Source organism: Mandrillus leucophaeus, unplaced genomic scaffold, assembly GCF_000951045.1.
Source record: "Mandrillus leucophaeus isolate KB7577 unplaced genomic scaffold, Mleu.le_1.0 Scaffold152, whole genome shotgun sequence".
In the NCBI taxonomy this organism is placed as follows: domain Eukaryota; kingdom Metazoa; phylum Chordata; class Mammalia; order Primates; family Cercopithecidae; genus Mandrillus; species Mandrillus leucophaeus.
In genome coordinates, this window is record NW_012101499.1 from 2,619,988 (window position 1) to 2,634,433 (window position 14,446).

General features: G+C 46.2%; 1 protein-coding gene across 4 annotated transcripts in view; it reads right to left on the reverse strand.

The window, feature by feature from the left end:
* Positions 1–341: 341 nt before the first annotated feature.
* Positions 342–14,446, reverse strand: part of DAPK1 (death-associated protein kinase 1) — a 229,796-nt gene continuing 215,691 nt past the window's right edge. For 3 of the 4 annotated variants that reach the window (XM_011975208.1, XM_011975209.1, XM_011975210.1), the window contains 5 exons: positions 11,788–11,985; positions 10,203–10,341; positions 8,716–8,836; positions 5,760–5,948; positions 342–2,856 (listed from right to left, as the gene is read on the reverse strand). In XM_011975208.1, the coding sequence (XP_011830598.1) occupies positions 1,624–2,856; positions 5,760–5,948; positions 8,716–8,836; positions 10,203–10,341; positions 11,788–11,985 (1,880 nt within the window). In that variant the 3' untranslated portion in view covers positions 342–1,623. The remainder of the gene's footprint in view (positions 2,857–5,759; positions 5,949–8,715; positions 8,837–10,202; positions 10,342–11,787; positions 11,986–14,446) is intronic. The other variant, XM_011975207.1, reaches the window with a different exon arrangement.

Consider the following 14,446-nt stretch of genomic DNA (forward strand, 5'->3'; position numbering starts at 1 on the left):
CTCCTGGTGTCATCCCCTTCATTTTTGTGTAGAAGTAGCAGAGCTTCCTCTGTTCCCCATTGCCAAAACGAACAGAGTCAATGTGGTTTTTTGGTTCACCCAAGACAAATCTAAGGGGCCTGTTTTATTTACAATGGGAAGAAATGTGAAAATTATCTGGGCTCTTTCCACTTTCCCACACCATTCCTAATTTTAGTAATAATCAGCATCTAAAAAACCCCGAGAGTTTGGGTGTAATGATTTTGTAGGTTTTGGACTGGGTTGTCCTGCTATGTGGGATGACAACAGTAAAAACACAACAAATAAAAAGAAATCCTTTTGAATTAAAGATCAACAAAACGAATGCAACGAGCAACAGTTTATTTATAAAAAAAGAAAAAACAAACAACTTTTTAACGACATTTTATAGATTAAGTAAAAATACCAGTATTAATATATATGTATATACATAGTGCATATATATATATACATATGATATAACATTAACATTACATGCTTCTCAGGACAGAAGAATTAGGACATGTTCCCTCATATCAATTTAAAACTCGATCACAATTGAAAATCATGGAAGAACACTTGCTTCCTTTATTTTCTGCTTTTAGACTTCAAGTACAGGAAGTTATCAAACCAGGATCTAAATGTGGAAACCATCTGCTATGCACCAATTACAAGGGACTGCCACCCACAAATGATGAGTCAGGGGTCTTCTGAATTCCTACATAGGTCTCTGTAACCCTACAACCGTGTCAACCTTCTACCTGAGATGAGAGGGAATGAGGAAGCGTGACAGTTTGTAGGTTTCATGTGGACGTTCACATTGACACTGGAACAAAAGCAAACTGAAAAATGTCTTCCGAGAGCAACAACACTGATCATGAAATCACCCTGGAGGAGGATTCCTTTCTCCCCTTTCCTTGCCAAACAAAACACAGAAACTGTCAGAAAACAAACACAAAACAAAACTCAGGGTGAAGCACCTCTGGCGATGATTAGCATACAGCAAGGGACAGAGAGGTAGCGTTTCCTTGGTGACAGCTCCTGGCTGACTCTGATGATTTCAAACACACCCTCTTCTGCAAAAGGCACTCACATATTGTCTGTTTATAAGTCATACAGTGGGATTCCATACATGGGAGTTTCTCCTACAAATATAAAAGAGATAAGCTGAGGAAATGGTATAACAAAGAAAAGCGTATAAGAAATACACATTTTGGATAAATATGCACTTTTCTTTTTTAAAGGACAATCAATATAGTAGTTTAAAAAAAGTCACTGAAAAGTTAGGAATTCCAGCAAAATTATCAGTAAGAAGCAAGGTACTGGAGGATGAGAGATGGAGTCCGAAACACTGAGAGGAGGTACACTAGCTTTTTGAGTGGCCAAAGTAAAAGATTTGCTCTGCTCTGAAACTACAATGACCATCCACAGACAATGGAATGAGAGGGGGAGGGAGGTAGCGGCAGAGAAACAGGCTTTCTCTGGTCAAGCCGGAGGGAGGAGTGGCATCCCCCTGGCTATGGGCACAGGAAGAAACACCCTCAGCATCTCCAAAGGAAAGGATGGGCTACACCACCCCCTTGCTTCTGCAGTCCAAACAGACCCTGCCCAAGCCAGAGGCTGTCCTCACCGGGACACAACAGAGCTAATGGAATTGTAAGAGGTGCCGCTGTTGCAGCTCGAGGCATAGGCCTCCTGGCCATTGCCATCCAGGTTGATTTTGAACACAGAAGATGCCTTCAGCAAAAAGTCTGCAGCATCCCGGCGACCCAGCTCCCTCAGTTTGGACATGAGGGTGCCCACCGTGCTCTCAGGGTAGGAGGTCCACTCCCGCAGCAGGGCGTGGAGGGGGCTGGGGAGGAAATCCTTGGGAGCCCCGTTATTGGTGTTGTACTTTGCCACGAGGTCAGGGAGGCCCAAGTTCATGGCGAGAAGGCACCAGTCCTTCCCCAGGGGGTCAGGCGGGTCCAGCAGGCGACTCAGTTTCCTCCGAGTGAGGAGGTTCAGGTCTGACGCGTGGATGTCCATGCCGAGGCTGGCCTGCGAGTAGACATCGTGACACCCGAAGCACATGATACTGCTGAAGCTTTCCTTGTATCCCCCCATGGTGTTGGTCAGTGAGGTTTCCTTCAGAGTCTGTGCCCGGAAGAAGTCCCGTGGCTGGTAGATCATGACAGGCTCGTGGTGCTCCCGCAGCTGCTGGGGGCTCAGGTAATGCTTCACAGTCAGGAGTCCCGGCAGCGTGGTGGCCATGACGTTCTCAATGGTGCTGCACACCGAGTCCAGCAGTAGGCAGCACTTGATCTTTTCTGTCTCCAGGCCGCGGACCTGGACCTCAATGCCCTGGCCGTGGTTGACCAGCAGCACCAGCAGCTCGGCCCCACGGTTAGCCAGCTTGCAGCCATTCACCCACAGGCGGATGTCCGCATCGCCCTCCGTGCTTTGCTGGTGGATCCACCGGCACAGGTTCACCTGGACCTTGTGAAAGATGCCACACGGGAAGGGGGTGAGGTGCTCCACTGGCACGATGCGCACGCCGCCATACACCATCACCTCGTCCTCCTCATCGGCCCAGGAGCGGTGCAGGCTGTCTGTCTTGATCAGGGCTGGGACGTCCACCATGGTCCCGCTGCTCAGGTCCCGGGCGCAGATGTCCATGGCATCGAGGATCTGCAGCAGCTCCTCCACGTCGCTGTCAGGCACCAGGCGCTGGATGTCCTCCACGGTGTAGCGGCCCCGGTAGTGGTGCAGCGCCCGCGGGGTCTCCACGGACAGCAACTTCCCCAGGACGTTTGTGCAGAGCCAGCGGGGGTCCAGGAGCAGCACGTCCTGAACTGTTTCACTTTGCATGATGTTGATCTGCGGGGAGACAACAGAAAGTCACGCTTAGGGGCAGAGCCCTGGCCAGGTGCACCAGCCACGTAGAGCACAAAAGGGCCTGACCCCGGCAATAGAGGCTGAGCAGATGCTCTAAGGAGTGACCCGAGGCCACTCCACATGGATGCATCTCCAAAACCAAACACCCAGTGGAGAAAAGCAGCTTGAAAATGTCAGAATAGAGATTCTGAAAAACAACTGCCCTGGAGTCTTCAAAAAGGCCAGTGAAATGAAAGAAAAAAAAAAAGGGAGACAGCAACCAAATGCAATGAGTGATTTTAGACTGGATTCTGAATCCCAAAATAAGTACATAAATAAAAATACCTTTAAAAGAAATTATTGGGACCAGTGGCAAACCCTTGTATGAGGATGATATATTCAATCATAGTACTATATTAATGTTGTGTTTCTGGAATCATCAATTATATTGGGTTGTGTGGGAAAATATCCTTCTCCTTAGGAGATATAGGCTAAATTATTTGGGGAAGAAATGTATCATATCTGCAAAATAAATAAGTAAATAGAAAGGAAAGGAATCGAGCAAATGTAGCAAAATGTCACCAATTGATCGGCTTAAATGTAGTAGGCTGGGTACTGTGACTCATGACTGTAATCACAGCAGTTTGGGAGGCCGAGGCAGCTGGATCACTTGAGGTCAGGAGTTTGAGACCAGCCTGGCCAACATGGTAAAACCCCGTCTCTTCTAAAAATACAAAACTTATCTGGGCGTGGTGGCTCATATCTGTAATCACAGCTACTCGGGAGGCTGAGGCAGGAGAATCACTTCAACCCAGGAGGCGGAGGCTGCAATGAGCCAAGATTTTGCCACTGCACTCCAGCCTGGGCAACAGAGTGAGACTCTATCTCAAAAAAAAAAAAAAGTAATTAATTAAAAAATAAACAAATGTATATGAGAGTTCATGGTACTATCCTTGCAACTTCTCTAAAGGCTTGAAAATTTTCAAAAAAGAGAACATTGTATTATTATACCATTATGTGAATGTTTAACACACACATAGAGAAGGCCTGGAAGGATATGCTGCCATAGTTGGCCTCAGGGAAGGGGAGAGAGGAATGAGACCAGAGATGATGGCCCAAGGGGACTTCAGCTTTTGGGTTGTGTTTATTTCTTAAAAAAATAAAAAAGGAAAAAGAAGTGACCAAAACCAGAAGGAACTTTCCCTTTATGAACAGTTCTGCTTCCTCTCTTGGAGAGTGGCCGTCGCACGGGACTCCCCCACTTGGAGGCTCCAACTCCACCAGTGGCCACACGGTACTTTCTTGCCCACAGTCTGGCTTCAACCTGAAAGATGCCCCCTGTCTACGAGTCTATTCGGAATTGAACCTAGGTTGAAAATTCCTGGAGGGCAGAGTCAGTATCCATCTAGTTCCTGATACAGCGTTGGCTGGAGTACCATTTGCAGTTTGCTCCTAAACACTGCTCATCGCCTCAGGCTCAGGAAAGACAAACCTGTCCCATAGTGGAGGAGGGCAGGGAGCCAAGACAGTCAGCTAAATGCAGTGTGGGACCCTGGCCCAGAAAACAGAGTCAGAAGGGCCACTGGGGAGTTCTGAAGATCTGCAGATTAGATATGGAAGGCAGGTCTGGGGGAGGCCCCGGGCCAATCAAAGTCAGGCCACACAGTGTAGTTCCTGCTGCTTAATGTCCCTCCTTCTTTACATCTTCATTTATTTACTAAAGTCTCAAGGGCAAGCAGGGATGTAATGACAAATAAAGGAGACTATATGCTATGATCTAGAAAGTTGCTGGTCTAGTACTAGAAAGCAAGGGACTCCTGGGCCAAAGGAGTTTAGTATTAGAGTTGACACATTTTTTTATATCCAGCAGTATCTTTTCATGTAAGACGCGGTCCTTCACCTGTGTTCTTCCTTGGATTCAATCACTTTAAAGTATTCCTGGAGGTGTTGTTGGCAGATTCACTGGCTGTTTAGGAGTTTAAAGGCTGATGAAATTACTGCCAGGCGGCTCCAGTTTTCAAGGTCGCTGGCTTGTGGATTCAGGCTTACTTTCAAGAAAACATGACTCATACAAACTGGCTATAGGGCCAGACCTGGCACCTGAGATTGGGGAGGTAAGCACCTGGCTTTTAATACTCTCAGAGCTGCTTTTAGTTGCAATATTCAGAACTGTTCTTCTTGGCCCACACTAGTTCATGCAGGCTCCCGATTTCACATGGTGGAGAAACATGAAGGCACTGCACCCTTTCTGGGGACAGGCACATGATGCCATTAGAACTGGGTTTCCAAACCGCGCCCCGGTGCTGAATGTCACAGAACCAGGCAAAGCCTCCCATTCTCAATCATTTCTGCAGGGCATTGCCTGCTAGAGGTTTTTAATGTGCATCTCTAATTGTGATTACTCTGTGTATCTGTGCACTAGAGTTCTCTGTCTTTGTGGCTCCAGACATCGTCTCCACAAGGATACCTTACTGCCTTCCTCAACTGTTTTTGCGCCCAGGAGATCTGTGTGGAGCTGGTAACTCCATGCTGATAGAAAGCAGCCATCCTGAAGGCTGCCAGGAGTAGCAGGTTAAGCTCCCAGTGCCCAGGGGGAGTGAAGAGAGACCCAGTCACCCAGGGCAGCGGGTACTGCACTCCCAAATGAACAGACTCTGGAAACAAAAGTAAAACACTGGAAACAAAAGCAAAACACAAGACAAAATGACAGCTCCTAGGGTGAGCCGAGAACTGCAGTTCAGAGCGTCATTTGAGGCTGTTTGTCACACGTCTGGAAATATTGTAGGTAGCTGGGCCATTTCCACACTGCTTCCCCAGGCTCACACCACCTCCAAGAGCTGGAATTTGGGGCAGGCTGAGTCCCTGGTACCTCTCATGGCCCCCTGCCTGGGCTCCCAGGGCCTCACCTCGCCTGTGCTGTGGAGCTGCTGAGCAATATGCCTGAGGTCCTCCTCGCTGGCCAGAGGGTTCAGCTGGTCCTGCACGTCGTACACAAACTGCTGCAGCGACATCAGCTGGTTGGGTCCATTGAGCTTCCTCCAGGAAGGCAGCGTGGAGATGATTTTCTCACACAGGTGAGTCATGGGAGGGCAGACCTAGAAGGGGCACGGCGGACAGGTCAACTCACCTGCAGCTGTGGGTGCTCCGAGCAGAGCCGCAGTGGAAAGGACGCCTTTCATTCAGGTGCCTTGCATGTGATTTGATTTGATGAATGAGTGGGTTTGTTTTTGTTGTTGTTTATGGTTTTTTTCTTTTTTTAGACTGGATCTCACCATTGCCCAGGTTGGTCTCAAACCCTTGGGCTCAAGTAATCCTCTTGTCTCTGTCTCCTGAGTAGCTCTGACTACAGGTACACACCACTGCGTCCAGCTAGTTAGTGCCTTTTGGGTTGAATGCTGGGGTAGTTGTTTTTTAGACTCGCCTTGAAGCCTAATCTATTGCGCAAATATAAAGTTTTATAAAGGCTCTTTGGTTCATGTTAAATAGATTTTGAGTCTTCCAGGAATGTTTTGGAACTGTGGACTCAGTCACTCAATCAACTAATGTTCACCAACTCCTAATGTTTCACTCCCTCATTTCTTCCTCCCTCCCGCCTTTCTTCCCTTGCTCTCTCTCCCTCTTGTGACTGTTTCACTCAGGCAATGATCATTTTATGAACAGAGGAAAAGAGAATGAGTATCATCATCAATATTAGAGTGAGTGTTTACCAGTAAATTAGGCATTCATGGGGACTGTTGCTGAAACAGTGTTTCCAATTAGACCCATTCTTGGTATACAGGCTGAAGTGGATTTTTAACCTTTTAACTTGGCTAACTAAATCAGCCTGTGTTACAGACTCATGCAATCCACATACCTCTGAATTAGAAACCACACAAGCCACAGGCTACACTGTGCCGTTAATTCCACACTCCCCTCTCAAATTCTTTCATGTCAGCTAAATTCCACTCTGCATTCAAAAACAAAATTCTCAGGGGTGAGTGCAGTTGACATGGTGGGCTCCACCTGCCTGAGCTCAGGAGTTTAGGGGTTGGGCGGGGGGATTGTCTGAGATGCAGCAGATCATGCCAGCGCCCAGCTCAAAAATCTCCAGGGATTCCTTCCTGCCTCAGGAATGCAGCCCCAATCCAGACCTGGTGGGGGAGCGCTGGGGCCTCACAGATCACTGTCAGTTCCCAGATCACCGCCCCGGTTTCTGGGACAGATTCCTCCCAGGCCTCACCGGACCACTCCCTATCTTCTGATGATGCCACAATGGGGATGCCCCAAAGAGGATATCTGGTGTGAAGGGCAGGTTTTCTGGAGACAGGAAAGGGTTTCCCGAGAATTCTGCAAGCATGTCTGGAACGCGAATCTGGTGTGGAAAGCACAGCATTTTCCTATTAGCAAAGCAGTTAAAAAAAAAAAAAAAAAAAAAAACAGAGAGAGAGAGAGAGATACACCCAGAGGCAGCTTTAAAGGTAAGAGAGAGAGACAGCCATCTGCCCACATTTGTCCTCAGGCCTGGGCAGCAGGAAGAGTCCAGAGTGAATGCCACCACTTCTCCACTGGGATGCCTGCCCCTTTCTTACCAATTCTGGAGAGCTTTTTGAGCATTATGATGTGACCCTTTATCTGTCCAATGCATTGAGATGGCTTTTTCCAAGCCTATTTCACCTTTCAGCTTTGTTTACTTGTTTGCCAGAAAAAAATTTAAAAAATTTTTAGATTTTCAAATAGATGTATTTTCTTTTAAAATGTCTAGGGTTTTAGATCTTGGTTTAACAGGTTTCCTCAGTCCCTAGTTATTTTGAAAATACACTCTCCACAATTTCTATTCAAGATATTTATTGTTTTATGTTTTTACATTTAAAAGTTTTAATCCATTTATTTTTGGACTTTGTAGGGTGTAGGAATCCAACTTTATTTCCTTCCGGACAAATAGCCAGTTGTGCCAGGTTCATTTATTAAATAATCTTTACCCCATTAAATTCAAATAACATATTTATTTTCCATTACATTTCTAAAGATATTATGATTTACTTCTACACTCTCTAAGCTTTTCCTCCTATTTAACTGTATTGATTATCAGGGGCTTTATAATATGTTCAATTAATTTTTCCATGGAAATTTTAAGATAAAAATCCCAATCCCCTCAACCCATTCAGATGCTAACTGAAATTGTATTACATTTATATAACTAGGGGAAAATAAAATATTCAGTCATATCTTACAATCCAAGAATGCAGTCTCGTTCCCTTTGTTCATTTATTCTTTTCTATCTTTCAAAAAAGTTTGTGACTGTTTTTCTACTTTTCTGAATTTTTAAAATATTCCACAGTAAGTCACTTTTGAACTTTTTTTTTGTTTGTTTAATTGGCCAGACATGGTGGCTTACACCTAAGCCTAGGAGTTTGAGACCAGCCTGGGCAACACAGTGAGACTCTGTCTCTACCAAAAATCAAAAAAATTAGCCAGACGTGGTGGTGCGTGCCTATAGTCCTAGATACTTGGGAGGCTGAGGCAGGCAGATTGCTTGAGCCCTGGAGTTCAAGGCTACAGTGAGCTATGATCACACCACTGTACTCCAGCCTGGATGACAGTGTGAGATCCTGTCTCTGAAAAAATAAAATAAGTATTTTTAAAGAAACCAATAAATCGGTAAGAATTTCATACAATTGAAGTGGTCCACCTTTGCCCATAATAACCCTTCATCTCCCATCGTCTCCTTGTTTCTCTAGTCTTCCTTTCTTTTCCCAGAGCACTAGAATAAAAACATATCCAGGCAGACACCTCTTACTGGGTCCTACTATGAAACAGTTCCCTGAAACTGAAGGCAAACCAGGAAGTACAAAGGGGTCCAGGCCCTCTCTAGGGTGTACTTACCGAAACAATCTGGCTTCGTATTTCTTGCAGATGATTTCGAAGCACCTTCATGTCCTTTGACCCAGACGCCCCAGCATCCAGAACAAACAGCTTATTTGAAATGTGAAGATCATTTCCAAACCTAAGGGAAGAGCAGCAGCCTCCTCAGCAGTGACTCATCTCCCCAGGCCTTTCCATGGAGGGGCCAGGCTCCTACTGGCTCAAGAGGCTGGTAGGAGGCAAGGAAAGTCCTGGTGTCCTTGCAAAGGCCCCTCCCCATCCCTGCTGTTGGTGGGCTCTGCCTCGTCACAGTGGGTGCAGAGACTTGGGGAAACTGGCATACACTCAGAGTCACAGGAGCGGGAACTTCAGGTTTGCACGAAGCAGCAGGAACACAGCATGGAAAGATGGCAGCTTCTCCCGAGGCAGGAAAGGTGAGGCCTAATGCTCGCACCTTACAAGTGAGGACAAGAGATACTGTGGAAAGTGGAGGGACTAAGAATAGAGGTGTGAATGCAAAAGCTACAACACTGACCTAAAAATATTAATAGAAGCCCCATTTTTATATCTGACAACATATATAGTGTCTCAATAGATAAGTGTCTCAAGTTGATAATGCAAGATCAGAGATACTAGTATATTATATAAAGCTGCAGGTTCAAACTTTTTCGATAGACTCTAAGTAAAAACATATTTTACATCATAATCCTATACATACCCATACTCATCAGTGAAACAAACATCTTACAAAATAATACTTGACTTGAAAAGTACTCTGATCTATCCTACCCTATCCTATCCTATCCTATCCTATCCTATCCTGTCCTGTCCTGTCCTGCCCTATCCTATCCTATCCCATTGCATTCATCCCATTTTAAAAAGAATTGGCCATGACTTCCTAAATGAATTTTAAGACTCACTAGTAGGTTGCAAGTTATATTGTAAGCTACACTGATGAGTGTTTCTGAACACTGGATACTGCGTACTGAAATCTAAAGAGCTAAAAGAAGTCACCTCCGGGCAGTGTTGCTGGGAGGTAGGAAGAAGGGGAAAGACGGCTGCCTTTCATCACATGCTCTTCATTGGTATTTGATTTATTATGTGGATTCATTGTTTTAATAAACATGAAAAATAATGGTTGTGCATCCCTAATCCAGAAATCTGAAATGTTCCAAAATCCAAAAACTTTTTGGGCAAAGACAAGACATGCAAAAGAAATGGTTATTAGAGCATTTCAGATTTAGAATTTTTCAATTAGGATGTTCAACCACTATGTATACGTAAATATACTAAAATCCAAACAAATAGGAAATCAGAAACACTTGCAAAGCCAATTATTTCCAATAAGGGATACACAACCTGTACAAGAAAAGAGTCGACCAAGAAAGAACGACCTTTAAAACCTTTCTGTGGTTCATGAGGCTTCCTCTGTACTTTTCACAGCTCTGCTTCAGTTCTCAGGGAGAGGAGGCTATCCATGAGCTGGAGACTAAATGGCTGCCCCTCACCTGTTCCTAATCTCTTTCAGCAACGATGTGTCTTTGTCATATCCAAACTCGCCTCCAGCCGGTCGAGGAACATTCATGATGTCAGCATGGGTGGCCACCAGGACAACTTGGAGTGGGTTCTTCAGCTTGCCACCGAAGGCTGGGGACAGAGAGGGAACTGCTTCAGGGCGTGGGTCCTCCTACCTGGCTGCCTCTCCTGCCCAGGTGAGGGGGGTGTGTTGGCCTCATGGCCAGGCCGACTCTCCAGGTACAAGGGCAACCTGCCACAGACATGAAGGCCCCATGCCCGCTGCGCACTGTGACCCTAGAAGGCCCCAGCCTGGCCAACGACAGGATGAGCCCATCTCCTAGGCCACAAGGAAGGTTGCTCAAAGTGGACCAGAATGACAAAGACAGTTTCTCAGTCTCCAAATAGCCCCTACTTACAAGGAGAGGGAAAATTTAACCTCTGACAAGGGGGATGCCATTTACAAGACCAAAGAGAGACCTCAGAGTGCCGCAACACCACAGAGACGGGTGAGAGATACAAACCTGCAAGTCACACAAACAGCCTCTCACTTAGGGGAGTGTTTAAAACAAATGAAAAAAAGGAGAAAGAAAGAGGCAAAACTGGCAGTACCCAGAGAGGCATTAAGCCCAATTCCTTGTATTATTAAATGCTTTTCTGGAAAAAAAAAATTGACTGCTGAGCATTGCATTTCACCAGGGAAGGCTGCTTCTCTTGTGGGCAAGGACCAAAAGAAGTTTACTTCATGTTATCCTCTCCTCTGGGAATAAAGTTAACACATTTCGTCAACATGTTCCCTTTCTTCATTTCTCTCTTTTTTTTTTTTTTTGAGACAGGGTCTCACTGTGTCACCCAGGCTAAGTGCAGTGGCACGATCTCGGCTCACTGCGGCCTCAACCTCCCAGGTTCAAGCAATCCTCCTGCCTCAGTCTCCCAAGTAGTTGGGACCACAGGTACACGCCACCACACCTGGCTAAGTTTTTGTATGTTTTGTAGAGATGAGGTTTTGCCATGTTGGCCAGGCTGGTCTTGAACTCCTGAGCTCAAGCCATTTGCACCCCTCAGCTTCCCATAGTGCTAGGATTACAGGCGTGAACCACTGCACCCGGCCTCTTTCTTCATTTCTTAGTGGAATTACAGGATGAAGAAGAGCTCATTCTGCGGACTAATTCTGTACCCTTTAGGTAAAGGTGCAGTAGCTATCCAAGCAGGGATTCCATTTTGCACCCAACATACAATGACCATGGCTCTCAAGTGTAGAAAGAAAGTGAGAAATGCCTTTCAAAGGATTGTTCAGAAATGGGCCTTTGAGGCAGGAATATGCAATTGTGAAATGAAAACTCCCTGCACAACACCACAAACACCTGAGCCCCAGGAATCTTCTCAGAGTGGACGTCTCCTAGCAGGAAGGAGAAAGGAAAGTGGCTCAGCTGTTAGCCACAAACAGTGGGATCTGCTCATGGCCTGGTGCAAGGCCAGCAGCAGCAGTGGCAGGAGCAGAGCAGGAGCCTGGAAGGAGGAGGTGATTCCTGGCCAACCACAGGTGGGATATCACTGGCCCGCAGGGACTTAGCTCACCTATGGGTTCTTCAACTGGGACAAGGGACTTCAGGAAACTGAGCCAGAAAATCACTTGGTTCAGCTGGATCTCATAGGGCTCTTCTAGACTAAACACAACAACATGGATTGATGTGGGATCATTTGCAGCAAAATAGTCGTAACAGCAGAAATACACAGGATTTCCAGAGAACTCCCACACGCTGAAATCGCCAACTCCTACAGAAAAAGAAAAATGATAACAATCGTGAAACACCACTAACTAAATTTCAATCACAATTTCTCTTAGCATTCCAAGGATTCGAAGTAGGCATAGTGATACTTATGGCATTCTTCTGTATGTGTATACATCTTGTTATGACTTGGGTATGGTTTTTCCCCACTTTTAAAACTCACGTTGAAATCACTGATGCTCAGTGAGGTGATGAGGGAGGTGACGCCTGGTGGGACGTGTTTGGGTCCTAAGGGCAAATCCCTCCCAAATGGCTTGGTGCTGGTGAGAGTGAGTGAGTGTGGTCTTGCTCTCGTGAGAATGGATTAACTCTTGTGGGAATAGATTAGGTCCTGAGAATGTGGGTTGATGTAAAGCAGGTTTCTGTCCCTTCCCATGTGTCGACTTCCCCTTTGACCTTCTGCCACGTTTAGACCCAGCTCAAAAGCTCTCACCAGAAACAAAGCAGATGCTGGTGCCATGCTGCTTGAACTTCCCAGTCTGCAGAGCCATGAGCTAAATGAACCTCTTTTCTTATCAATTACCCTGTCTTGAGTATTCTGTTACAGCAACACAAAATGAACTAAGACACACATCTACTGAAGTCCAGATTGACTTGTGTCACGCTTACATATCTATAGCATGTATATCCATGTCTGTTTCTCTACTTATGCCTACACCTGCTTAACTCTTTCCCTAAGTACCTTCATTATTATTTGTGTATCTATCTGTCCATCTATCTATCTATCTATCTATCTATCTATCTATCTATCTATCTATCCATCCATCCCATGACTACTTCTAACACCCTGGAGTGCTACACACACACACACACACATAACATGAATGTACACATATATGTGCATACCTGGGTGCTTACATGGAAGAGAGTGTGTGTGTATGTGTATACATATATATTTTGTATTACTCTCCCTCAAATATTGGTATATTAAAAAAAAGAGAGAATCACCTGGGGAAAAAACAAAGATCCACCAAGTCATATTATGCAGAAGTGTGAACACCACACATCCATAACGACACAGTTGTAGCCTCATATATGCTTAATACAGACACTCCACCTTTACTTGCAGAATTTACTCCTGACAAGGAAGGAGCCAGGGACAAACTGCCCACTTTAGGTTCATGATTCCCAAACTCACAAAGTCCCACAGAGGATTAAATGAGAGAAGGTGGGTGAAAAGACTTTGTGTCCTGAATAAGTATACATGAATTTTGGAACATGCCAGGGTATAGGATATTGACTGTAACAGTGACTATGAAAAGTCACCTGAATTTGGCTCAACAGAGACTGACTTGGCCAGGTAAGTGAGGGCCCTATCCAGGCTGCTCAGAAGCAGCAAGAAGCATGCGCCCGTGTGAGAACAGGGACTGACTTGGCCAGGTGAGCCAGCTCCCAGGACACCTGGAACCTCCAGTGAACCTGAGATGCCCTCCTCCACACTGCCACATCCTGCCAGGACTGTGGTCGCCCACCACTGGCCTCTGGGGTGGCCTGACAGGACCACTTCCCCCACAGGATTTGAAGGCTCTCTTTACCTAGTTTACCCCTCAGTGCTTACTCTGTACCCAAAATCCTGCAGTCAAGACGCAGTCTGATATCTAAAGCGTTTTTCTCAGTCTTGTAGTGAAGGAGGAGGGACCACCCTCCAAAGCTGGCTGCTTAGGCCAAGTGTGGAAAGTTCTGGTACCCAGAAATTGGCTCTTGGAGTGTGGCGTCCTAATGTGGGTTGGGGCTGGGGCTGTGAGACAGCAGATGGGAGCAGGGCCTGGGGTCCCAAGACAAGCTTGTCTTCTCTCTCTGCTGCCACAGCCAGTTCTGTCTGGGGAGCTCGGAGGAAGTTCAACTTTTAAGAGAGCAAAATGCGCCGGGCGCGGTGGTTCACGCCTGTAATCCCAGCACTTTGGGAGGCCGAGGCAGGCAGATCACGAGGTCAGGAGATCGAGACCATCCTGGCTCACAAGGTGAAACCCTGTCTCTACTAAATATACAAAAAAATTAGCCGGGTGTGGTGGTGGGCACCTGTAGTCCCAGCACCTCGGGAGGCTGAGGCAGGAGAATGGCGTGAACCAGGGAAGCAGAGCTTGCAGTGAGCCGAGATTGCACCACCACACTCCAGCCTGGGCGACAGAGCGAGACTCCATCTCAAAAAACAAAAAAAATTAGCCGGGCGTGGTGGTGGGCACCTGTAGTCCCAGCACCTCGGGAGGCTGAGGCAGGAGAATGGCGTGAACCAGGGAAGCAGAGCTTGCAGTGAGCCGAGACTGCACCACCATACTCCAGCCTGGGTGACAAAGAGAGACTTTGTCTCAAAAAAAAAAAAGTGCATTAAAATTTCCTTCTTGTCTTTTCATGGCTTGAAGGCGCATTTCTTTTTGGCATTAAATATTATCCTATTGTCTACATGTATCACAATTTATCCACTCACCTGCTGAAGGACATCTTGGTTG